The 25643-nt window shown below is 37.6% G+C and overlaps 1 protein-coding gene across 4 annotated transcripts in view; it reads right to left on the reverse strand.

Moving 5' to 3' along the window:
• hth (Meis homeobox homothorax) overlaps positions 1 to 25643 on the reverse strand; it is a 446666-nt gene that overhangs the window by 174927 nt on the left and 246096 nt on the right. For all 4 annotated transcript variants that reach the window (XM_018505263.1, XM_018505262.1, XM_018505259.1 and 1 more), the window contains exon 9: positions 12177 to 12284. In XM_018505263.1, coding sequence (XP_018360765.1) covers positions 12177 to 12284 — 108 coding nt within the window. The remainder of the gene's footprint in view (positions 1 to 12176; positions 12285 to 25643) is intronic.

A 25643-nucleotide genomic window follows, 5' to 3' on the forward strand; every position in this document is an offset into this window, starting at 1 on the left:
TATATGAAAGATCGTAATGTCTGAGGTTCAAATGTTTTTCAATAAAACTTCATGATAACATATAAAAAAATAACACGTCCCGAGAACTCAAGATTACTATTATTCAATGATTAATTTTTTTAAAATGTTGCCGTCAAAGAACTGCATCAAACGACGTCGGCGCGAGTTACGCGGCAGAAAACAAAATGCAATTAACGACAATAGCCGTGTCTGTTCATTAGCATTTTTTTACGTGCTCGCTCGCGGCCTTTGTTCTATTTTCATTTCGTTCCATCACAGCGATCTACCAGCTCTCTTCTTTTCTACGGCCAGCCACTTCGCTTCATCGCCGGTGCGCGCTTCATCCCTTCGCCTCTTCACCTTTAGCGTCCATTGTTGTCGGCGATGGCGGTGCGCTCATTGTGCTCCGACACAATAATAATTGCGCTAATGATCGCGCTCGAAAAGTGCTTCGTAATCGGCGGGGTAGGGACCTTTTCAGACTCTTTAGCCCGTTTCTTAAAGTAACTACCAACGCGATAAAACCTCCCGCGCGATAAAAAAAAAAAAAAAGAAGCAATGCAAGAGTTACAAGTCAAAATTCACACGTACAGTAAACGATATACGGACGATCAGAACGACTTCTAAAAACAAATAGTACTATTTTTAAATATATAATCAATTATATTTCACCTAAATACGTATAAATTAAGTTGCTAAATATGCCATAATAAGAAAAATTATAGATGAACATAATCAAACGCACAATTTACATAACTGACTAAGCGGAGACCGACGTGGTCGATGTACAAAGAAACAAATATGCCCGGAAGCGATCGTCGAAATCGAACCGAGGACGAAAGAGGGGTCTAGAGAAAAAGGGCCACAGATCCATTTTCTCGCTTCATTCCACGAGCGGCATTCGCGTCGGTGCCCAACCACATATTAAAGGGATAATGTAAGCGCGCGCCCGCTCGCTCGCACGTGTGTGCACGAATCGTACGTACGTACGTACGTACGTACCTAGAACGTGCGTTAACGTACGAAAGCGGGTAGGATACGCCACGCGGGGCACTCTCTTCATTTCCAGGCTGTCACGAGCAGAAGAAGATTCGGCCTGTGTTTGACAGCCCCAGGGTCTGGGTTGGGTGCTGCTGCTGCTGTTGCTGCTGCCGCCGCCGCCGCTGCTGCTGCTGTTGCCGCTGCTGCCAGGGCTGGGCCGTAGGTTGGGAGAATCGTACAGGGGCACGCTAGAGGTGGAGGGTACATAGTCGAGAGGAACGGTGCGAAGGGACGAGAGAGAGAGAGAGAGAGAGAAAGTTGGCGTGTGCCCATGTGCTGGTACTACCGATTATACCGTACTGCATCGTATTGCTACATCGCGAAACCACCCCTTCTACTATCCCCTTTTCTCTTGCAACGGCTTCAACTCGCTAGCATTCTCTTCCAGCTGTATTCATCTCTCTAGTAAAAAAATTGTAAAAGCAGACCGATGCACGGTTGAAATAGAGCTACAATACATGTCTCCTTCCTTCGGAAATATCAGCGAATATCTTGTATCTCTTTCTTTCTTTCGCAAAAAACGAAATATAATCTCTTGGTGAACTTCTCGTTTTAACTACTCAGCTGCTAGATCCGTTTCACTTTTATTGCATTCATTGCATGATAAATTCTTGAAGAAAAAGAATGTGATTTCACAAATAAACAAATGTGATCACGTAAGAAACAAATTCGGCCGAAGCTGAAATTGAATCCTCAAGCAGATGGAATACTCACTGGAGCGTGCTGTTGCACAAGAAGCCGGGTGTGAAGTCGTAATTACTTTGCATAGTAATAGCCTCGGTATATCTGCATACATGAAGGTCAAAAAAGAAGATTCGCTTATTGATGTGTAATGCGAATTTGCCACGACTTGATTCGGAAAATTTAAAAAATATATTATTTTATGTAAAAGAAAAAAGCTTTCTGTAACACCTGTAGATAATAATTAATTATACTATAATAGACTTTCTCTTTTTCGTCTGATACTTTACGTATTATCTTTAAAGAGTATTATTTCTGTATTATCATTTTTTACATAGAGTCGCAAATACATAAAAAAAACGCACCTTAAGTCAGTTTCAGAAATATATTATACATATATATATATATATACATATATATATATTTTTTTATTGACTATTTTAAACTATATGTATCTACTTTGACGAGTTTTTTGAATAAAATCAATTATCGTCTATTAAATTTGTACATTGTAAAAAATATAACAGTAGCTCTGCATCTTCAATGAATTATTCGATAAATTATAAAGACGGTATATTAAGAAGATACGAGGGAAGTAAAACGTAAGTAGAGACCAAGAGAGAAAAAAAAGAATTCCAGAAGAAATAGTAGAAGGGATGCGGAATCGGAAAACCGACGAGATTCCCGATAGAAACTGGAAACACGCATGGGGCAGACGGGTTACGGGAGGGCAATGACGGCTGCTGTTTAATATCGGTGCCGCACATGGGCGCACTCCGAGACACATTTCACTAATATTGCAGCCAGCCAACCAACCAGCCAGCCAGCCAACCAGCCAGCCAGGCAGGCAGGCAGGCAGACAGCAGCTAGCAAACGGCAGCTAACGGAGACGGCGCGCTTCCCAGCGCACACGCTTTACATATCTCTCGGCGCATTAATATATTCAACACATATGAATATTGCAGAGAGACCGAGAGACACGTAGGAAGTGAGATAGAGAAAGAAAAACGGGATAGAGGCAGAGAGAGGGACGGTGAGGGAGGCAGGTAGAGATGATGTACTCGCCAGCTAAACCATTGTGCCTATCTTGGGCTTCATGAAATCTGCAGTTCTCTCGCTTTCGCTCTTTCACTATCTCCTATTCCGCGTTCCCTTCGCCTCTCATTGTTCCGCGACAGAGCTTTGTGCTTTGTGCCTCTCTCGCAACTCTGGAACTATTTCCGTGGCTTTGAATAAGGAACTAATGAATACGAACTGTGGATGGTGGCAAGCTTATATATTCCCTTTATAGCTTTTATATATATATATATATATATAATATATATGTAATGTGTATCACGTTTATCGTACACTGAAAAAAATGCATGTAATTTTACATAGAAATTATATGTTTATGACTGGAAAATTACTTAAATTACAAAAATATAATTGGAAATTTACTGGAAATTGTAAATTTCTAATCATATTTAGGTAATTTTCCGGTCATAGACACATAATTTCCATGTAAAATTACATGCATTTTTTTCAGTGTACGTTTCTTTCACATTCAGACTACTTAATTTCTTTTTCTTGTGCATGAATGTATAGTTGCAAAATAAATACTTTCAATTTTCAAAATGTAAGAAGTTAATGAAGTCTATCTTAAAAAACGCTACATCGTTAATTATTTCCATGTTCGCGATCATCAGCTGTATTACTTACTATAGTTATAATTTTGTATCTCTTCAAAAATGTTTTATCTTTTATTTTTATCAACTATCTTTGTTGGTGCGTTCCAGCTGCGTCGTGCAGTTTCGGCGAGACGTTTCCGAGCGACGCGTTTTCTGCTTCCATGGGCAACCAATTACCCTTCCACCCTCTTACGAGAATGGCCGACTCTCTGGGCGATGGTCGCCGGTACACGAAGTCCAGTATGCGCGTGTATATACGTTCGAGAGTCGCTGTAAGTTTAAATCGAGTACACGCGTGACAACATAGCACTACACATGCACGCATACACACACACACATGCGCGCGCACACATTTTTTATACAAACATTTTACATGCGTAGATTATATACAATATATATATTACATATATATATATGTATATTTATATATTTATATGTGTATGTACATATGTATGTATGTGTGTGAATATGCGTATACATATGTGTGCCTATATGTGTGTGAATACATATGTGTGTGAATATGCGTATACATATGTGGGCCGACTCCTTGGCAATAGAGATTGGAGAGAATAAGAAGGAGAAACAGAGAAAGATGAAAAAGTCGAATGAGAGAAGAAGAGAGAAGCAACGGTGATGGATCGTCCAATCAGTGCCGCGAGATGAAGCACGAGAGAAACGGAGCGAGCGAGGAGGCGAGACCAGAAGAGAATCTTCTCCACCTATGGCACGGTACGCGATGGACGATGAAAAAAGAGAGAGACGAAAAGCAACAGAGAAAGGGAGAGGTCATGGTCGGGTCGGTCTCTTGCTAATCGAAGAACACGAGGTGGCCCTGTGGCGGCTCCATGCGAGAGAAACTCTACCTCGGCTATTCTCCTCCGCCATCACCTATCGCCGGGCCAGCTATTGTGTAACTTGTTCTCAACCAGCAATGAATTCTCTTCCGCAAGGCCTATAGCTGTGATCAAACTTCTCTCACATTATCCGATAAAGTCCTAATTAGCTTATGTTTTGAAATCGCTTACAATACTCAAATATTTTTTCTTTTTAATTTTGCAACATTTCTATTTTTTTAACAATATTGTTTATTTTATAATAGTCGTTATTTCTTATTATATCGACTGATGTGTATTTAAATTCTATTTCAAAATAGAATTAAAAAATGAAATATTGCAAATTTAAAAACATTCATTTTCTCATCTTCGATAAAGAAATTTTTTGCGTTGTATTATTAACATTTCTGAATATCTGTAAGACATCATTATTCACACACAAAGCAATTAATTTGTTATTGACGTGCATTAATACAGTTAAGAGAATTTAGCAAATTTTGAAATTCCAATGTTCAACCGAACTGTGTTGATTACGTAACTCTGCTTCTGGAGTAACAACGGTGTACCAAAGAATAAGACAAACGGGACTGCGGTCGAAAGGGTTGAGTCCAAGGGTCGCGAGCCGCGAGGTTGAACATCGCTCAAACTACCGCGCACAATACCGACAAGGAGGTTGTTGAAGATTTACGTCACGGAGAAACTTTGCGACGAATGATTATATACGCGAGACACATCACAAGGAGATCTCTGTAACGGCGAAGCGTAATGATATAATTAAATATTGGGTAATAATAAATTTTCTTTCATTATCATATTCATTCATATTATGACAGAAAAAGTTTCTATTACATTAACAATATGTTATACAATTGATATCATGAATTCAAGATTGTACAATATATACTGCCGAAACAGATCAAGTATTTTTATCTTTAGATAGATTCATATTACAGATGAAAAGAATTTTCAATTTGTAATTTTCTCTCGGCTTTTGTATTTCTAATAAAAAAAACTTTAGCTTAATTATAATTTACTTAATAATTCAGCATAACATGTGTAAGAGAGATGTGTACGAACGTATCATATTAGTCAAAAAGTACGAAATGTGACAAAATGTATATACAGCTTGAATGATATATACGTCAATTCTTTCATCACCCATAGACATCCGAAATGCACTGCGGGAGATTGAAAAATGATTTCCTAGCAACGATGTAGCACGAGTTACGCCACTGTGCGTAGAGTGGCGAAAGAGAGGAAGAGAGTAGAGAGGGTGGCTAACAATGGCCGCCAACCAAAACATCCGATAAATCTAACCGGCCCGGACCTCAAGCCCCGAGGGGTTTTAAACTCTCTCACCCCAAACGCCGACGCGGGCGCAACCCTTACATTACGTTACACACTCACGGAAAAGGGAGCCATGCCGTGTGGTATTGCAGAGCGATACTGGGGGTGGCAAAGGGGTGGTAGCGGGTGGTGCACAGTACGGTGGTTCTATGCGATGGAGACGGGGGGAGAGAAGAGAGGGACGTGATGTGCGACCCATGAAAAACCAAACCGAGAGAATTCCACCCGTTCTCCTCCTCTTTCACCTCCGTTTCTCTAGCATCCACCCCCCCCCTCCCCCCGTTCCCCATCTCGGCTAACCTCCTTCTACCAGTAAACGTAACGAGATCTACCGCGCGCGGGCGGTCGTGTACTGGCTCTGACGAAATTTCGACGAATTTGTTTTGTTACCGCATCCTAATTCGTTTTGCTCCCTCCCCTCTTATTCAAAGCTGCGGTCGAAATTCCGGCTCAACAAACGCGCGCTCGAAAATTACGATGGAAATGGTACCTTACTCATGCAAGAAGACTTGAAATAATTATCAGAAACAGAATTGCTGTTTCTGTTTGAAATAAACTTTTATTTTTCATTTATATTAATATCATCAGATATCATACAAATATCAAATATTAACCTTCTCTTTAATAATAGCAGAAACACGAGCTATTGAAGCGGGAACGAAAGAAATTGGAATATTCTTCAAGAACGAACTACTAACGCACAAGTACTTATAACGATCGAAAAGAATCGCTACGTCGATTACGATACGCCATTTGAAAAAGGTTTTTATTCGAAGTAACACAGACGACATTGGGAGATGCTTTTGTTTTCGTGCTCGTAACAGATGAGCAAGACGGAAATATGCAGTTGGGGAAAATAAGAGGCACGCTAATGTCGACGCAGAAACTCGACTCTCGCCGCTAGCGTCTCGTGCAACGTATCGAGAGTTAAAACGATGCCTGTGGAATCTCGGGATTCCTCGACAGTCGTACATAATCAAGCGCATCTCGCGTCTATTCTGTGCCGAGCTGAGTGGCAAACCGCGTTTCCGCGTTGAAGAATGTCGATAGCTTTCAACTACGCACTTAAATGCGTGCGAGTTTGACGTGTTATTTGCTTGAAAAATATTAAGCCGAGGTAATTGATAGTTAAAAATACAAAGGAGACTGCAATGGAAAGAATGAGTGAGAAGCAGATCGATTTTTCGGTATCGTATAATATTTACTTCCCCAAATGAAGCAGCAAAAGGATTATTTTACAGACGAGGACATCATCGAGTGCATCTATCGCGGTTTCGATGTTTTGTATCGATGTGATAGTGGCATAAATCGCGTTCAATTCAATTTGGATATAATCTTGGAACGCGAAATTAAACAAATTTCACATTATGCAATCGTAATCGAATACTTTTCACACGTATCGAAACTAACTCGATGCTCCTGAACACAGGGAAAAAAGGATCCACGGGAGACTGCGCGAAACGAAGGTGGAAACGAAGGAAGAAAAAGAAAAACCCTTTCTCCGGAGCGGAGCGGTCGAGCCCAAGTCCGCCCCACCTTTTCTTTACGGATCGGCTCGAGAGAGGAGCAGCGTCCGCGCGACCGCTTACTCACTCTGTAGGCAGAAGGAAGAGGTCCAGATGAGGAGAACGAGGAGAACGAGGAGAACGAGAGAGGCCAGAAAGAGGGACAGACAGGTCGGCCCGAGAGAGGAACCCGCGGCTGCCATGGTTACCGTCGCATTCCCGCCTCGCCTCGTTGCCATGGAGATGGCGGCACCCTTTCCCTCTCCTCTCCTCTCCTCTCCTCTCCTCTCTCTTTTCATTCTCTCGTTCTCTCTGCTCCGCTCGCATGCCGACCGACACTCTCACACTCGCGAAATTCCGTCCTCCTTGCTCTCGGGCGCCAATCTTCTCTCCGGCGACAAGGGGCGACCGGGCGACTCACTCTCTCGCGCTCACTTCGTCCTTCCTTCGTAGAGGATACCGCTGCCCCACGGAGAGAGGGAAGTCGAAAGAGAGGAACAGACGGAGGAGACAGCCCGCGAACGCATACGCATGCGTGATATTTGGTCCTTCGCAATATTGGGGCTTGATGCATCTTCGGAATGATTCGATCACTTATCAAACGCGAGTCACTTGCAACCTCATAATATACTCCTGCACGATGCTTATTTTGGAAATTTCAGAGGATCTTGATCCTCTCAAAGAAGGTCGATTGCACGATGTCATTTGTCACAGGATCGCGCACGCGTATAAACAAGGAAAATGTAATATTGAGGAACTTTTTTCATATAAAAAAAGCTTTTAATTTAATCTTTTTTTTTGTTAAATCTTTCTTTTTCAAAGATATCGAAAACTTTAATTTATATTTTACATATATTCAATGCCAACGATTATAAGATGATCTTGTGAGTTGCACTCTTTTTTCGAGTTTAATTTAGGAACAATTTCCAGTGAGCTTTCTATAATTTTTTTCTAGTGTACGTAGTGTAGTGTTCACTAATCACTGCCAAACTAAATCATTCGCGCTCAAAACGAATGAGATGTAAGCGCTCTATTTTGTAAATCGTAATTCTGATTGCTCGTCGCGTCACTCGATATCAATATTTATTCAGCGCACAGCGTAGCGAATGCCCGAGGCCGATTAAAACTTGTTTATGCGGCCAACAATTCGCTCCTCCCCCTGTACGAAGTGTACACATAAAACGGCGCATTTCTTTTCTTCGTTTTATTCACGGCATGCACAGTTAAAAATGACTGAAGATTAATTTGGACAAATAAAAATGGATTTATGCTCAGCAATGTCATTACGTACATACAACTTTATATTTTGCGTTACACACTTGAAAAATATAATTAAAAATATTGGTAGTTAAAAACATAAATTGCTTCTTAAAAATTGCAGAGTTATGCAATCTTTGTAAAAGACAATTAATTTTTTTAATTACCTCATTTGTATTATTTATTTGTTTATTTAACTAGCACTTTACCATTAATTTCTGCGCATAATCTGATAAAAAGAAAGGCACAAATGTAACAATCGTACAGATAAAATGTGCAAAGAATAAAATGCGTAAGTAAATATAGAAAAAATTATAGAATAGATACCAAAATACATATAATTAAAATAAAAAATTATACAAGAAAATCTTCTACAGAAAGCAAGATCTCAAAAGTCTTGTAAACATATAAATGTGTCAAAGAAATATTAATACATATTAAATAATTGTAATTATTCGGATAATTATTATGCGTAGAAAATTATCAAATGATATTAGAACGTATACTAATAGAAGCTTTCCTAAAAGGTCTTAAATTAACAATAAAAAAGGTTGAGTATATGCCACACACTAGATCTTGTTAGTGAATAATATCATAAATATATTCGCATATAGAATTACAAGAACTAACGATAATTATGTTAGTTACAATTAATCACAATATATAAACGTTTCGGCTCTGAATGTGGCCATCTTCAGTATACAATAAACACAGGATATAAAATTATAAAGATATTTTCAAATACAACATAACGGTTAAAATTAGTTGATATAATAAAATTTCTTGTTGTCAATGTATAAAATAACCTAATCTAATATGATTGAGTATTTAGTCATGTAATGAAGTTATCGATTAATGAGAAAATTCCTCCAATATACATTCTTATTTATCAGAATAGTTTAACATCAAGTTATAATTTCCAAACTAAAATATATATGTACAATTAGATTTTATCCTAACTTTTCAAAACACAATATTAAAAACATATAAAAACTATAATATTACCTATATCTTGAAATTTCGTATCCTCATTAGATCATGGAAGAATTGTAATTATCCCGTTATTCTTGTCAATAATTATCTTAAAGTGTTTTCTCAAGTTGAGAGAACCCTGAGATATATATACCCAGACAAGAAGACCTCTAATTTTAAGAAGAAGGGGAAAAGTGTAATGTAAGAAGGCAAAACATTCTAGTGGGGCAAAATTAGGAAAAGCATCTAGAGAAATGAATGCCAACAATTATTATTATAAAAATTAAAATTATGCAATATATAGAAGAAGGAAAAAAACAAAATTATGAAAGAGATTGAATAATCGGTAAATAGATATCAGGTAATTTTTCTGTATCACTCTGTTCATACCATTTACTTGCTTTTTGATATGAATCATTTCCAAGATAGATCTTTTATAAAATGAACATTCTGAATCTAAAATTTTAATATTTTCCCAATCTATCTGATGATCATACTGAAGTTGGTGATATGAAACAACAGAATGATTATTTGATTTTCTAATGTCGGCTTTATGTTCTTTGATCATAATTTTTAATTTTCTTTTTGTCTGTCCGACATAAGAGCTATTACAATTACAGCAATTAATTCTATATATCACATTGTTGTTATCCATTTTATCCAACTTATCCTTCCCTGTTTTAATAAATTTATTTAAGCTGTTAATGGATTTATATGCAATATTCAAATTATGTTTTTTGTAAACATTTTGAAATTTTTCTGTAAAGTTTTTAACATAAGGTAAAGTGCAATACATTTTAATATTATTATCACTCAATTCTTTTTGATTCGTTTGCTTTAAATTATTTTTATGACTTAGAGATTTAATTCTATTATTAATTGTGTTAAAAAGAAAATCTAAAGGATACCCATTATTTAATAAAGTATTGATCATATTAGAGATATTTATTGTATGAAAATTAGGATGTGAGAGATATATAATTCTATCAATTAAGGAAAAAACAACACCTTTTTCATGGCATAAAGGATGATTAGAATGAAAATTTAGAAATCTCCCTGAACGAGTAGGTTTCTTGTATAAATAAAAAATGATCTTATTATTTATTATTCTTATTATTATATCCAAAAAATTCACACTACTATCATCATTTTCTTCTAACGTAAAATTAATTCGATTGTGTTGAGAATTAAAAATTTCTAAAGTTGATTAATGTGCTCTTTAGGCAATGCTAATAAAATATCATCTACATATCTGAAATGTATGAAATGTATGTATGAAATGTATTTTTTATTTTTTAAATTGATTAACAGACTCCTAGTATCATTGGTTAATTTATTCAGTGGATCTTTATTTAATAATGTGTATGTGCTATTATCAGAAAGTAAATTGTTCATTTTTTCTTTGTATTCATTATGATTTAATATTATTACAGTAGTACTACCTTTATCCGCTCGAGTTATGAGAATATCCGGATTATCTTTAATAAATTCTTTAACTAAGATTGATTTTTATTCAAATTATTAATATCATATAAATTGTTCTTAGTGTGTATATTTTTTAAAATAAAAATAGTTTCATTCCTGATAACATTTTTTACAAGCTCTTCTAATTTAAAAATATTATTTTCAGTATTTTTTATAAATTCTATGGCTATCTTTTCATTGTTACAATTATTAATCGGTAAATTAAATTTATGTCCAAGTTGTAAAATTGATTTCACATTATCCGGAATAATATAGTTTTTGTAGTGTTTATAATCCATTCTTCATTAATTTGATTAATATTATAATTAGAATTAAAATTATCAGAATCAATATAAAATAAGTTATCAGGGTTATCAACTAGGCTATTAGTAAAAGAAATATTTTTGATTTTCTGTGTGTGTGTGTGTGTGTGTGTGTGTGTGTGTGTGTGTGTGTGTGTGTGTGTGTGTGTGTGTGTGTGTGTGTGTGTGTGTGGTTCACTTCCAATGAAACCATTTCCATTGTGTGGAGAATCAAGTTCAATTTTATAGTTAATCGAATTAATTGTTTTTTTATATTTGATTCTTAAATTATTAATTTTTTTAATAATTCTAATATTTTCTGACAATCATACTCTATTAAAATAATCTTCTTGATATTTAAAAAATGAACTTAAGTTAAATGGAAGTACCTTTTCTATTTTTCTACAAGTTCTGAAAAAATTGCATCTATTATGATTTAATTGACAATAAGAGTATCTCAATTCTAATTTAATTAATTTTTTGGTGCAAATCAATTTTATTCTATTCATTTTAAATGTAAAAGATTGTTGATATAATACAATATTATTTTTTAATAACTCTTGTAAATGAATTGGAATTAAATTTTCTCTTAAGGATACTTTTAAAAACTGTATTTTGATTCTTAGCTTTAAATTGACTTTAATTAATTTGGCGCAACTATTAAGCAAATTACATATATTAATACCATAAAATAATTTAATAAATTTAAACAAATTTAACGGATAACACATGTTTATGCTCGTGTATATAACAAAATTGTTCTCAAATACGTGGCTAATAAATAAACAATAAAAAAGGTTGAGCATATGCCACACACTAGATCTTGTTAGTGAATTGTTAGGTCTTAAATTATTTAGCGATGTGTCGCGGATGACTAACGAGGTATCATTCTAATACTTACAAATATATACTGTGTATCTAAAACATTTTTACAAAAATCATTCCTACACAGTCGCGTTACGTACAGGATGAAATAATTGAAACTAATATGACGAATCTTTATTTCAATTTCATAAAAAAATAGAAACCAATTGAAGAACATAAAAGTAATTCTAATTACGCAAAATTAAAAATTTTAAGATTACTGTAAAGAACTCGACTTACCGGGACTGCCGAGGAAGACCGAGGAATAAAGGACACCACGACGCGCGTCGGTCGCCGCGCGTTGCGCGTCAGGAGGCGAACTCCATTCCCTACGAGGACACCATTTGCCTGAAACATTTTTTTTTTATTAAAATTATTAGCATATAATTATAAATAAAAAACTTGGTTTTACAATCATAATTTGCTAATCTATCTATTTACGCTTTAAACATCCGTATTTGTAAGAGGCACAATCGTTAGATATAGATGTCATGAATTTTGCACTTTTAGCAAAAAAGGAATAAACGTTAGAGAAAAAATGCATACGTGTATAAATTTTCATTCACAAATCAGATAACACTGTTGACACGTCTTAAATGTATTAAAATAAAAAAATTGGCGTGAACCAACGTGCGGAATTAGAAAAAGAAACTCTTCAATGGATTTGTTTTGATAAAAGATAAAATATCATCGTTACGGTTACGACGTCGCAATTAAAATATAATAAAAATATCGTGCTGATAATACAAAATAGCCTGTTCTCGTGTAAAAATAGATGTTTTCATATCGATTCTCGCACGAAATTATTATGCCAGCGTCATGAAGAAAAAGTGTGCAGAAGGGGTATATGAAGGAAGCAAAAGATTCGTGATCGTTGGCGTCACGACTTCGACCAAAGAGATTCTATCATACTGTGTTCTATATGTGTATGCTGTTATATTTTCATTCTTTTTTCACCAGGTAGCGTGCGATGTTATCCCTGCGATTTACTTTGACAAAATAAGAATAATCCTACAATTATATATACATATATGTGTATATATATATATATATGCTGATTATAATTATTTACGAATGTGAAAAGCATTTACGTTAGACTATAACTCGGTATTCATTTGACGGTTACATATTGTACCTACACTGTTTAATTTTATAGGGTCAAATTAACTTAATGTGAGTCACCACTACTCCTACTTAATAATATCATTATTGTTTACTAAAACAATGGTTATATTTGATATTATACAGTATCAATTTAACATTGTATAGTGCCAAATTTAATTATCATTTCAGTAAAAAATAACGATATATTTAGTAGGAGCAGTGGCGACTCACATTAGGTTAAATTTGACACTATAGATTTGACAGTGTAGTGTAATAGTAACCAATACCACTACGTGAAGCGATCAAACGCGAAAAAGTATCATCTATGAAAGTATTATCTGTAAAAGGTCCGAAATAAAATTAACAAAAAAAGATTTATTTCTTATTTCTTCCTTACGTGCGGCTACACAAATTCGGAGAATTTTCTATCTTCCAACTGATTTATCAAGCGGAGAGCACCACTCGCGACTGCAGTATTGCAATTTTCCAGATGCGAAAATAGGAAAGGTATCTACTTTATTTCCAGGGAGATCCCGGCTGAATGAGGATACACGGTAAGAAAGGGTGGCGCCGGGGGATAAGAGTAAGCCGCGGAGCGAAGTAATTTCACACGAGAGAGTAGGGTCTTGCTGGGTGAGAGGAGATCCCGCGGAGCTATAGTCTTATCTCGGAAATATAGCGGGCACATCCCCCTGCGAAAATTATATTCTTGGAAAGCAGAAAATTGCTTCGCTTCAGCCCGTTCTGTACGAGCGTACAGTCCACCAATATTAAGTTCTTGTAACATTTTTGCATGCAATCAACTGTTATCATAAATAGCGAGATTAATTTCAAATAATATGCGAGATCGAATAGCGATCCTTTGTAGATTCACTATCGATTAACTTTGAATATCATTTTGAAACTCTCGTTCAATTAACGAGCGCTTTGAATTAATGGATTTAAAGACGAATCCAACGATATTGATTATAGTGTGCGTTTAACTCTAGATTTTATGGTCACGGCACGACCCGTCAGTTTCTGATTAATCGAAATGACAGGGCTGTGAGGGTGATTCGAAAATAATGATTATTCCGGTACTAGGGACAACCAGAATCGCGTTAATAACAAGAGATCAACGTTCCTGACCTTCGAGCAAATCTATTGAGATGAGCTTTCCTTTATTAACATTTCGTGTAAATTAAAGGAATAATGAAAGACGCAATGATGTACAAAACATAAAACACACGCGCACGCGCGCACACACACACACACACACACGCGCGCGCGCGCGCGCACACACACACACACACACAAATATTCAAAATGCATTATCGATTCGACGTGGGATATCTCGTAGCAGAAGATCCCGTCTTTCCACGCCGCGGATAAGTGAATAAACAATATATCAGGATTATTCAAAGTCATTTGCTCGCGTTGCCGACCCATTACGCACCGCCAGGCTATACGTTACAGCCATTTCGAAGTCCTCGGAGGCACAGGTCCTTTGGATACCTGTAGAATCCTAGGCTGGAGGTGGGGCGGATAGATGGAGATTTATAGCCGTTAGGAGACAGGGTGTAATCATACACATCGCCCCATCAACTCTGTAACTGTGATTTACCGTGGGAATTCTAAAAAGTTCTAGAGTTTCTACCATATTTTGACCCAAATTCTCTGAATCCCGGTACATAGCTATGACACTGTCGTATGTCAAATCTAGGTACCATTCACGAACGTACAGTTACGAAACACTAAAATCGTACTATTTTCAAATGAATGAATAAAATAAATTTTACAAAGAATCATTCTTAATAAAACCGTGAAGGTAATGGATTTAAAGCAACATGAGTTAAATCATGATTTCTAACTTGAATGTTGTCAAAGTCGACTTTATGTCCGTATATATAATTGTCGCATCTGACAGTGCAAAACGTTTCTTTAGAAGAAAGATTCGTTAAGTGGCATCGAGTGAGACGTCTCCTTTGAATGATCACCGTAGCTAAATTGCGGGTTAACTTTGGTCTAACGGGTTCGCGTGTTCGCGACAGTCATGCCACAGGGCCGAGTCATGTATCGGGCAAAGCCCTGGAGGAGTGAGTACGATCGGTGGGAGGTGGATGGACCATAATACGACGACCACGTCATCTTCGCTTGAAACTGAATTCATATAGCCACGCGCGACGCGAACTCCCGCTATGGCTTTATTTTTGCACCCAGCAGCTGACGGTTATAAATTGGATTGTAACAGTCGGACACGCGACGGACGCCGTTTGTTTCTTCCTTGCGTCGACAATGATCTTTCCATGACTAATTTGTTTCGACAAAGGTAAGTTCTCCTTGAGCCACGCGTGTATCTTATTATATGTATCTGTCTTTTCGACAGTCATTTCAAATTCGTGCAATGCATCATACAGACTCCCGGAAGTCCTCGCTGAATTTAAACGCTATTTTAAAAAATGCTAACTGTTACATGATTTTGCGCAATCATCGATCCGAGTCATCCAGGTTGAGACAAAGAGATTCGGAGAGGATCTTCAGTGTTGGTATCCGGCTTTTCCAGTCGTAGAGACTTGTAGCGGATGTTATAGATAGAGAGAATATAGGTACGTACCCAATAACCCCATCACGTCGGGGATGCTTTCTCGGTATAAATAAATCAATATAACTCGCTTCCACCCTTAGACGCCGCCCTCTTTCGCCGTAAGGAAGTGACGTATGAGGCTCGCATCTTCAAGGCGAGGGTTGAAGAGGCCACCCTGTTATTTCACAGTTAGGCTCGTCCCTCTCGCTCCCCTCAAGCTACCTCAACTCAACCATCTTTCTCGTCGTCTTCCACCATCCAGACCGACCTGTGCGTCCCTAGTGCCGCTTCCAAACGCGCACGAGTCCCTCGGGAAGCTTTTGTCCTCGAGCTGTAAGCGACTTCCTGACAGGCCAAGTTTGCACCTGCTCTCCTTTTGGCTCGTCGGTATCTCTCTCTTCTTCTATCCATCCTCGACATCTCGCTTTCGCTCGTTGTTTCGCACTTTACTCTTCCTTTCTCTCTCGTTTCGTCCTCTTTGCGAACTCTGCCTAACATCGCCCCACGCCATCAACACACCATCCACCACCCACCGATGTTACTGGCGCGTAATTTATTCGGGATGAGAGTATCCTTTCTCTCCGGCCGAGGGTAATCCGTAGATCAGCGCGCTGGATAAACCGGGCGTGTCGTTATATACGTCCGTCGAAATTATTTTCGAATAATCCCCGCCGTCGACACCTCGAACTCACTTATCTTAATTAAAATTATCCTCATCTAGTGGCTCAAAGCGAATCGGATGTTTGCGCGTTACGGTAAACCAACTCGTTGGTTCAAGTAATAGGATTTGAATGACAGTTTCCTGCGTGAATAGATTTTTGTGAACAGATGCAGGGAGATTAGTCAAAAATTTCACGCGCCATTTATTAAATCGTAAAATTCAATAATCTGTATTTTTTTAACACCGATACTCTTAAGATATTTTAAAATATTTGTGTAAATTTCTAGAAACGAATATATGAGCAAAGTAGATCGAAATAAAAATAGAAAAAATTGCCCTCTTTATTAAAATATATTTGTGCAGAATAAACATGTAGTATTTCAAGGTTGTTGGTCGGCATCGTGACGTCATTCCTATTTTCCATTTGTGAGCAGAAACACCGTCTTTCTTCGGTAAGTAGAGGGCGACGGGTGGAGGTCTGCGTTCGCAGATGTCGGAGATGCCGAGTGATTAATGACGCCCGATAGACGTAATTTGTTGCGGCTTGCAAACTCGCCGTCTCTCGGTGCGTCTTTCAAATTCAAATTATTGATAAACAGGATGCTGTTTGTAACAGTCGGTACGGGATGATGTCGGACAAACCGGACGACTTAACTAAGCGCAAACGATATAGTAATTAATTTTATACAACATATTACGACTTTTTCTAAACGTACAGAAAATTTTTGCTCATCTAGTAGAAAGAGAAAGTTGTAACTTATGCACATGCGATAGCACAGCAACTAGGAATTATATTACTAAAAATTATATTACTATCATGAAATCATGTGCAGATATTGAACAAAGTGATAATTCGACTTGACTTAATCGCTACGCGCGTAATTGCTCCAGTTTTACAGATAATAATATAATACATTCTCGCTTATTCGTGTGCAAATTCGCCAGCACCACAATTATCACAAGAGCGCAAAAAAGTATGTACAAAAACGTGTAGACTAATACGATCAGATTGAAACACTGTATGGCCGTATCGACCGCGCATTATCTAACTCGAGAGAAGGATAATTCTTATAAGCTGAAATAAAGATAGTCAAGCGATACGGCACTCGCTTTAATGGTCGTGCAGCTAAGTGTGTATACGAGTGGATTTCCCCGTCGCGCGATCGCGAACGACGCCATCGTTTTGCAACGTACGGATGTGCGATTATCATTAAACGCGTAATGGCAAGAAACAGCATAATGGAAATGGTCGAAGGGTCCTGCTGGTCAACCAACGATAAGATCGAACAAAGGTGTTAACGTAATTCAACGACGACAGCTGAGAGCACCGGACTTTGCCATGCTACATTGCTACCCGCTGATCGCGCCTTCTCTCGCGAGTCCACTTCCTCTGTAAAATGTAAGTTCACAATTAACACTCTTTCGTTTGCGACAGTCAAATTTACGCTGGCACTTAGCGCATACGGTAATTGTGCCATCCTTTCTTCGTACGTTATAACTCTAGTACTCTTATCGCGTGATACCTTTGTCGAATATTTACATATAAAAGTGCGAAGTGGATAATAACATTCCAAAATCCAAAATTAATTGTTTCTGGTTTCTATCAACAAGAGTAAGAAAATGTTAAACAAATATTCTTAGATAATCCTTTTCGTGTGGCATACAGGGTGTTAGTTAAGTATGTTCCCAAACTCAACAGAGCGATTCTTTGGTTTATTTCAAGTAAAAAAGTCCATATAAACATGTGTCCTAAACGGCTTAGTTTCCGAAATAAAAAAATTTTAACGTGTAGTAATAATCTGTTTATTTGAAAGAAATACAACTTGAACTAGTCAAAAACTAGTCAAAAACAGAAAAACAAAAACAGGCTTCAGTTCTTCTGACGAAATAAAACAATTAGATGAATTGTTGAAAATGTCTACCTTGCGCCATAATACATCCATCGAGCCTTCTTCTCAAAGATTGACGTACACACTTAAAGATACTAGGTGTGTTACGTATTGCCTCGCACGAAGCAACTATTCGATTCCTCAAATCATTTTCATTGTCAATTGGGGTGATATAAACCAATGATTTCAGATGCCCCCAAAGGAAATAATCCAAAGGATTTAAGTCTGGTGATCTAGGAGGCCAAGGTTGAGTTCCTGCTTGACCTATCCTGTATTTCGGAAACTAAGTCGTTTAGGACACATGTTTATATGGACTTCTTTACTTGAAATAAACCAAAGAATCGCTCTGTTGAGTTTGGGAACATACTTAACTAACACCCTGTATATAAGTTTAAAAGACTTGAAACAAAATTCCTCTAAAAACATTATTCTACGAGATTTCTTGACGATTTGGTATATATTTATAACTTAATTTTTTAAATATTGTAATACACATCTTTATAATTTTTTTTCATGCATTATTAGATCCATTTCTATGTACAGTAGTAAATTAATAATGTACAGTAGTAAATTAATAATTTTTAAATGCACAAGAATGTTTTAATTAATCGAATCGGTATTCGCCGATTATCATTTCGACGCGTCGACTAATAGCATTGCGCTCGCTTGCCTGCGCCGGTTAATAATTCGATAAAAATCGCAATTGATCTCACGGCACGGATGCTTGCATTAATATCGTAAATCAAACACTTAATCTTCTGGCGGAAATCGATGTAATAATGCTTTTTGCTTCATGGATCTCACTATCTCACAGTAAATGCATCAACACTGAATTTTGTTGTAAGAAATGCATTACTACAAAAGATTTGTATTTAATCGAAATTTGTTTATATTCAATATATTCTATAGAAAAATGTATAATAATATGATTCGCACGTATCATTATTGCAATAAATTCCGATGCAATTAACCCGAGAAAATGTCTGTAGGATCAGAAAAGTTTTTCTCGCTATGATTTATCTTTCTGAAATTTCAGATGCAGTTGGCACCTGATGTCCACGAGAACGTAATTAGATTAATAACATCGCGCACGGAGTTAGAGACCGCAACGGAGATGCTCACACGCGGAGAGGGATAGTTGGACAAGTAGAGGAGTCCGGTTCAACCATACATGGTAGACGACGCCATGGTTAGAAATCATGGCGAGTGACGTCACTCGACTGGTGACACGCGCCGGTTTAATTAGCGCTACAATGCCGAATTCGCGTGTATGTGCGTGCCGGAAGGTGGAAACCGAGAAGGCGAGGCCGGTGGGCGCTGAGCCCGAATAAACCGCGTGCCCTGTTCCTTTTCCCGGTCGCGGAACCTCCTCTCTTTCTGGCACTCTGCCTGCCTGCCTGCCGACCTCCGACCCGTTTCCGAAGCCCCGGGACCACGTTGAACGTTCTCCGAATTACCGGCCCGTCGCGTCGTTGCACACTTGCACCAGACAGCGTTGCACTTAGCGTAAATTCACGGCGAATCGACAGCACTTGACGTCCCCTTTGCCTAGTCTCTCCTTTCTCGATTCTCCTCGCCTTCTTCCTAAGATTAACGAATACGTAGAAATAGAACCGAGATCGAATGTTACCAAGTACCACTAATAATTAATTTATCGAGATCAACAAAGACGAGAGATTATCAATATCACATTCAATTTTATACTTTAAGTTTTGTCAACTGAATAGGGGAATGTTAACACACACAGAAAAAGATTTCTTTGAATGTAATAAATTTTATTGTATCCAAATAAATTTGTCATTTGGAATGGTTCAAACAAACCAATATTTGAATCAATAAGTGCGATTGTTTGAATTTGAAACAATGTATATCTTTGTCTTAAATACATTATTTGTTTGAACAGATAATATCTATCTTCAGTATTCGCGTGATCAACTGTACGGCACAAACATAATTGATGTAGCACATAGCACTACTCGTTTAATCCTGTTATTAGACGTATAAGCTATTGTTTCCATATTTTCGGTCAAAAAATGTAATAATTATTCTAAAAAAGCAATTATTTGCATGGAATAACCTAACCTCTATGAATATATTTTGCCATGTTCAAATAAATAATTTGTTTCATTGTTTGTTTTTTTAATTGAAAGATATTACTTCAAATAATATTATTTCTGTCAAGCAATAGAGATTTCTCGAATGAAACAACAAAATTTTTATTCAAACAAATCATATTTCGTACAAGCATATGTTGTTTCAATAAAACAAATTTTAGTCAAATAAATAGGAATACTAAATCCAAAGAAACCTTTTTCTCTGTGCACCATGATAAAACCTTGATTAAAACACTCGCTTCAATTTCTTTCATTTTTTGCCCGAAAAGTACTTGTCAACTGTTCTCCCTCTAATTATACAGTAAACCTAAGTCAATGTTACAATTGGTAGAAAGATAAAGGATCTATAATATGGAGGAAAAGACAATAAATAGTTGATAAAGTAAATATGAAATATGAAAATGACGACGAAACGCGATAGTTTCGACGACAAATCGTTGCGTGCTTTTATTCTCTTTTTCTCTCTTTGTCTTCAGTCAGTACCGCATGCATCTCGTGAGGTCGTGAGTCACGTGAACGCATGTGCGTGCTGCGGGCATGTGTCGCAGACCGGCCACGACACATGGAACCGAGATAGGAGAGATTTAAAATGTTGCGGCAGGTCGGGAGGATTAAATGATGATAAACTATCTCAGCTCCGGTAGGCTGACCCTGCACGACGACTTGAATTACGGTCGTAAAACAAAACTACCCGATGTCAGGCACGCTCGACGAAACGAAAGACGTATTCGCACCAATCTGTCCGAGCGAAGCGCCGAGACGCATAATTATGTGCAGAGCTACTTGTATGATTTTCCTTTCATTTGAACTTTTTGCATACAGGACTAATTGATCATTATAGACTGTAATTATAGGACATGTTACTATACCGATTATACACCGCGTTATGAGGCGTACAGCGTGTTCATATCGCGTAATAACGACATTTTTCGATCACTATCGATATCTTGGAAATACGTGAAACTTTGGCAAACTTACAATTTGCCATTGCAGAATGTTTATTAAATAAGAAGGTCGTAATATGATTCGACGTATTATGATACAAGCAGAGATGGGCATGTATTTGAAATACTTTTATTTGAAAAACAGTATTGGTAAGACAATTATATTTTGTATTTTGTGTTTGTTCAGAGTACATGAAAATATTTTGTATTTTATATTTCATGGGAGCATATAAAAGTATTTTGTATTTTATATTTTAGTATTAATAACAAAAGGTTATGAAAGTATTTTGTATTTTGTATTTCAAATACTAACATTGATAATCAATCTTATTATTTAAATTACAAGATACAAAAAGCTTTCAATCTTTCGATTTTAAATACAAAATACATAATACTTTTATGTGATGCGCTAAAATAAAAAATACAAAATATGCTTGTATTGCAAATAGTGTGTTTTAAATAAAAGTATGTCAAATACATGCCCAACTCTGGATACAAGACTCTGGAAACGAGAAAAATATATGAAAACATTCAATAGTGAAGGCGAACAATTATTTACAGAGATTTTAAAACGATTCGACATGTAATATACTGCAAGGATTGAAGAAACGCTTCAAAAGTTGAAATCCTCGCAGTCAAAATCCACGACCCATTTCGCCAAATTATGCGAAGAAACTCGTGCCTTTCTAAACGCGGCAAATCTACCTACGTTGTAAAATCGCGGAGCGGACGCGACTCTCCTACGGAGGTCAGGTCACTCCGACGCGAATTTCGTTCGCGCCCGTTTTGTACCCCTTTCTACCCTCGTCCCAATCTCTCTCCTCCCGCCATGTAGACGGGATTATTAATTCCCTCGTTAAAATCCGACCCGCGGCGTCGCCACGGTTTGTTATTTACGAACGAAAATTGTAAATACGAGCGGGCGCGGCGCGGCGCGGCACGGCGGGCGTATCGACGCGCAACCACTCTCGCGGCCGCGGGCAATTAATAATCGCATCGAAGCTAATTAAATCCGGAAAACATGCAAATGCACTGTTTATATTTCAAAGCGACGGTCGATCGAGTGCAACGACGTATCGTTGGAGCGGAGGGGGGGAGGTATTCGACGCTGGAAAGAGCGAGGAACCGCCCAGGGGAGATTCAAATTATGCATTAACATTAAAAATAAAAATACATAAAATACGCGATCGCTATTTCTACCGATTATTGCCTTACGACCGTGCACTGTAAATTAATAACGTTGATACAAGACCGCAAAGTCCATCGAAAAGAGATCGCATTCGTCCATAATGAGGTTTCGTTTTCAAACGAGAGCTGTCGATTCAGTCGAGTACGAGCGGAGATGGAAAACTTGTGGAATCCAAGTTCCCGTTGAGAAATTCGGGTACTTACATAAGAAGCAGTCACGAAGTGAAGATTCATCGCGTTAGGAATCGTGTAGCGGTCATATAATCGTTAGAAATTATCTGTCGGAGATCGCGCGCGGACTCTCCACAGCACGAACACAAACCGTTGGTACGCCGCCTTACTGGTGCTGCCAGCTAACGAGCGATGCGGAAAGCGCCGGCGGTACCGTCGGCAACGCCGCACGGCGCGGTCGTGTCGTTTACGGTGAGTCGCGAATCACCGACGCGAGTCCGCTTTCGCTCGCCTCCGTTTACCGAGTACCGCGTCGCGCCTTCGTCTCTCTCTCTCTCTCGGCTCCCCTTCAGCTTCAGACGGTGACGGTACGATGCGCTCTATGCGGCTGATGCACTTTTAGAGTCCGCGTGGCGGGTCGACGATAACGTAGGAGGAGGAAGGAGTGTTCGAATGAGAGAAAAAAGGATGACGCGATTGACGGTTAGGTAAGTAGAAAAAGGGAATGTGATCGAGAGAAAAAAAGAGAAGACCTCGGCGCTGACCTCACTGCGTGAGTGTTTCTTTCCTCCCTTTTTTCCTCGTCGAGTAATTACGTCGTTAAGCGCGAGGCAATTAAGACGCAAGAAATCGAGCAACAATCACATTTACGGGGCTGCCGCTTCGCTACGGTGTATTGATCCACGACGGTGGCCGGGGGAGGGTAGAAAAGAGAGGAAAGAGCCAGCCCGTCGGTCGAGCGAAGCGGGAAGCGGGAAGAGAAAGGGAAGGCAGAGACGAGGAGGAGCCGGACAAAAAGAGCGTCGACGTTTTGTTGGAATCGAAGTGCTGCACCGCGCCGCACCGCGCCGAAGCCGGGATTTTTCTAGTCGATGTGCAAGAGCCGTTCCACCAAATTTAACGTATAACTGTCTCGGCAAACTGCCTTGCGAAACACAACGCTACCTGCACATTGACTACCAAAATCAAAATTTATACCTCGCGCTTACATCCAACAACGTTCGATCGTTGCATTGAGATTAAGAGATTAAATATTTATTATATGGAACATTGAAAAATCTAATTGTTTACTTCTCTTACTCGGTGCTATAAGATTATTTATAATTTAGATAATTTATCTATAATTTAGAATTAATTATTATCACGTACTTGAGATTATTTCGAAATAAAACATAATAATAGACTGCAACTATCTATTCCACGACAAACGTCAACGTTTCTTCATGAAAAATATTCTTCGGACTAATATACAGCGATCGTAATTCCATAAGCTTTTCTTTCGGTGCGCGATATTAAATATATGAATTAATTTACGTATCGCGAGTTGTTAAAACGTGAAACCGGCGAGACACAAAGGCATGCCGCCATCATAATCGTAAGATTTACCATCATCGATCCGTCGACAAATTCGTTTCACATTTTATATCGATATACTTTAACGATACAATTTACTTGTTCGGATATAACTTAAATACTATTCGTATCATTTTGTTGTAAAATGTATTTGAATCTATTCGTCGAATAGTAGATAACATTTGTATATGACTGTTACTCGAGTATATCTAATATTAATAAATAAATGTATTAATTATTAATTACACTAACACATATTTGTATCCAGTCACGAATAAATGGAAAGTTGTGATAGGTAATAATGTTCTAAAGTGCATAGAATTAAAAGTAATGCTAATGATTTATAAGTGCAATTCGAGCGAGATCGCGCGATATAATGATGATCTTGAGCTGATGTAATGATGTTTCAGTTTAATTAGGGTATATAAGTATCTATACATATATCAAACGATCTGTCGCGTGTTGAATTATATCGAAAGAATATGTTAATCGTTTTTACTAAAACGAGGCAATATATCGACCATTTAATGAAATGCGCTTCTATGAATTCGCCCCGTGTTATACGACAGGATCAAATTTATGCAGCAACTGTGCTAAGAGTACAACTACAACGGAATTACTTTACATTAATTTTATCACGAGCTACGATAAAGGCTAGAATATATTACGTTGGCTACTTGCTCCGCGATCATCTCCCGCATCTAAGTGCGAAACGCGTTCGTTATCCCCTTAAATACGAACGAACTATGTTGTAAAACTATGGAATATCCACGCAGGTGGCAAAATTTATCCCGCGTACCGCAACTTGGCAATTCGCCCGATGAGCACAACGATTTTTAACGAGCGACAACGAGCTCCTTTTCCCGCGTATAAAGATAAAGAAAGCAACGTTATTTATTCCATGTGATGCGCAACGCGCGGGAATAACACGGATTCTTGTCGATCACGTTTATCTGTGCCATTGCCGGAACCGTAGCATTATCATTCTTCGTTCACAACACAATTTGACGAGTACTAACTCGAGTAATTCCTATGATTCTTGCATTTCCTTGTACGAGACGCGCTTTCGCATTAATTCGCTCAAGTAAGATAGAATGTTGAGGTTGATATTAAATTATGTTTTGTAATAAAGATACAAAGACTGCTTTTTCTCACATCTTCCATCACGAAATATCGTTTTCTTCTGGTAAGAGAAATTAAAAACAATTTTATATTGTACATTGTTTTTAAAGGTTACCGGACAAAATCCATAAAAAATGGCGGACGAATGTTGGCATTTCTACAAAATCCCTAGGATCCATAAATTTATTTCTGTAAGTTGTTAATTCTATTGCGCGTTAGAGTATACAGAGGTGCAGCATCGTGCAGCGCTCAATACAAATGTTACAAAATTTGATTGACAGTTGTTTATACATGCCAGTGCATGTTAACAAATTATACAAATACAAATACATACAGGTTATACAAATTATATCAATCGATAATTTATCAATATTTTACTTTATATGTTTATATGAACTATTATAATGAAAGATGTATCTACCGTGCTCCAGTGTTGGTACATGTAATCTAGCTAATTTTTTTTCGGCCATTTCGTTATATAATAAATTTTGTTACAAATAAAAATAATTAACTCAAAGTTAACATGCATTAGCATGGATAAACAACTGTCAATCAAATTTTGTAACATTTGTATTGAGCGCTGTACGATGCTGCACCT

Source organism: Trachymyrmex cornetzi, unplaced genomic scaffold (genome assembly GCF_001594075.2).
Source record: "Trachymyrmex cornetzi isolate Tcor2-1 unplaced genomic scaffold, Tcor1.1 scaffold203, whole genome shotgun sequence".
NCBI lineage: Eukaryota > Metazoa > Arthropoda > Insecta > Hymenoptera > Formicidae > Trachymyrmex > Trachymyrmex cornetzi.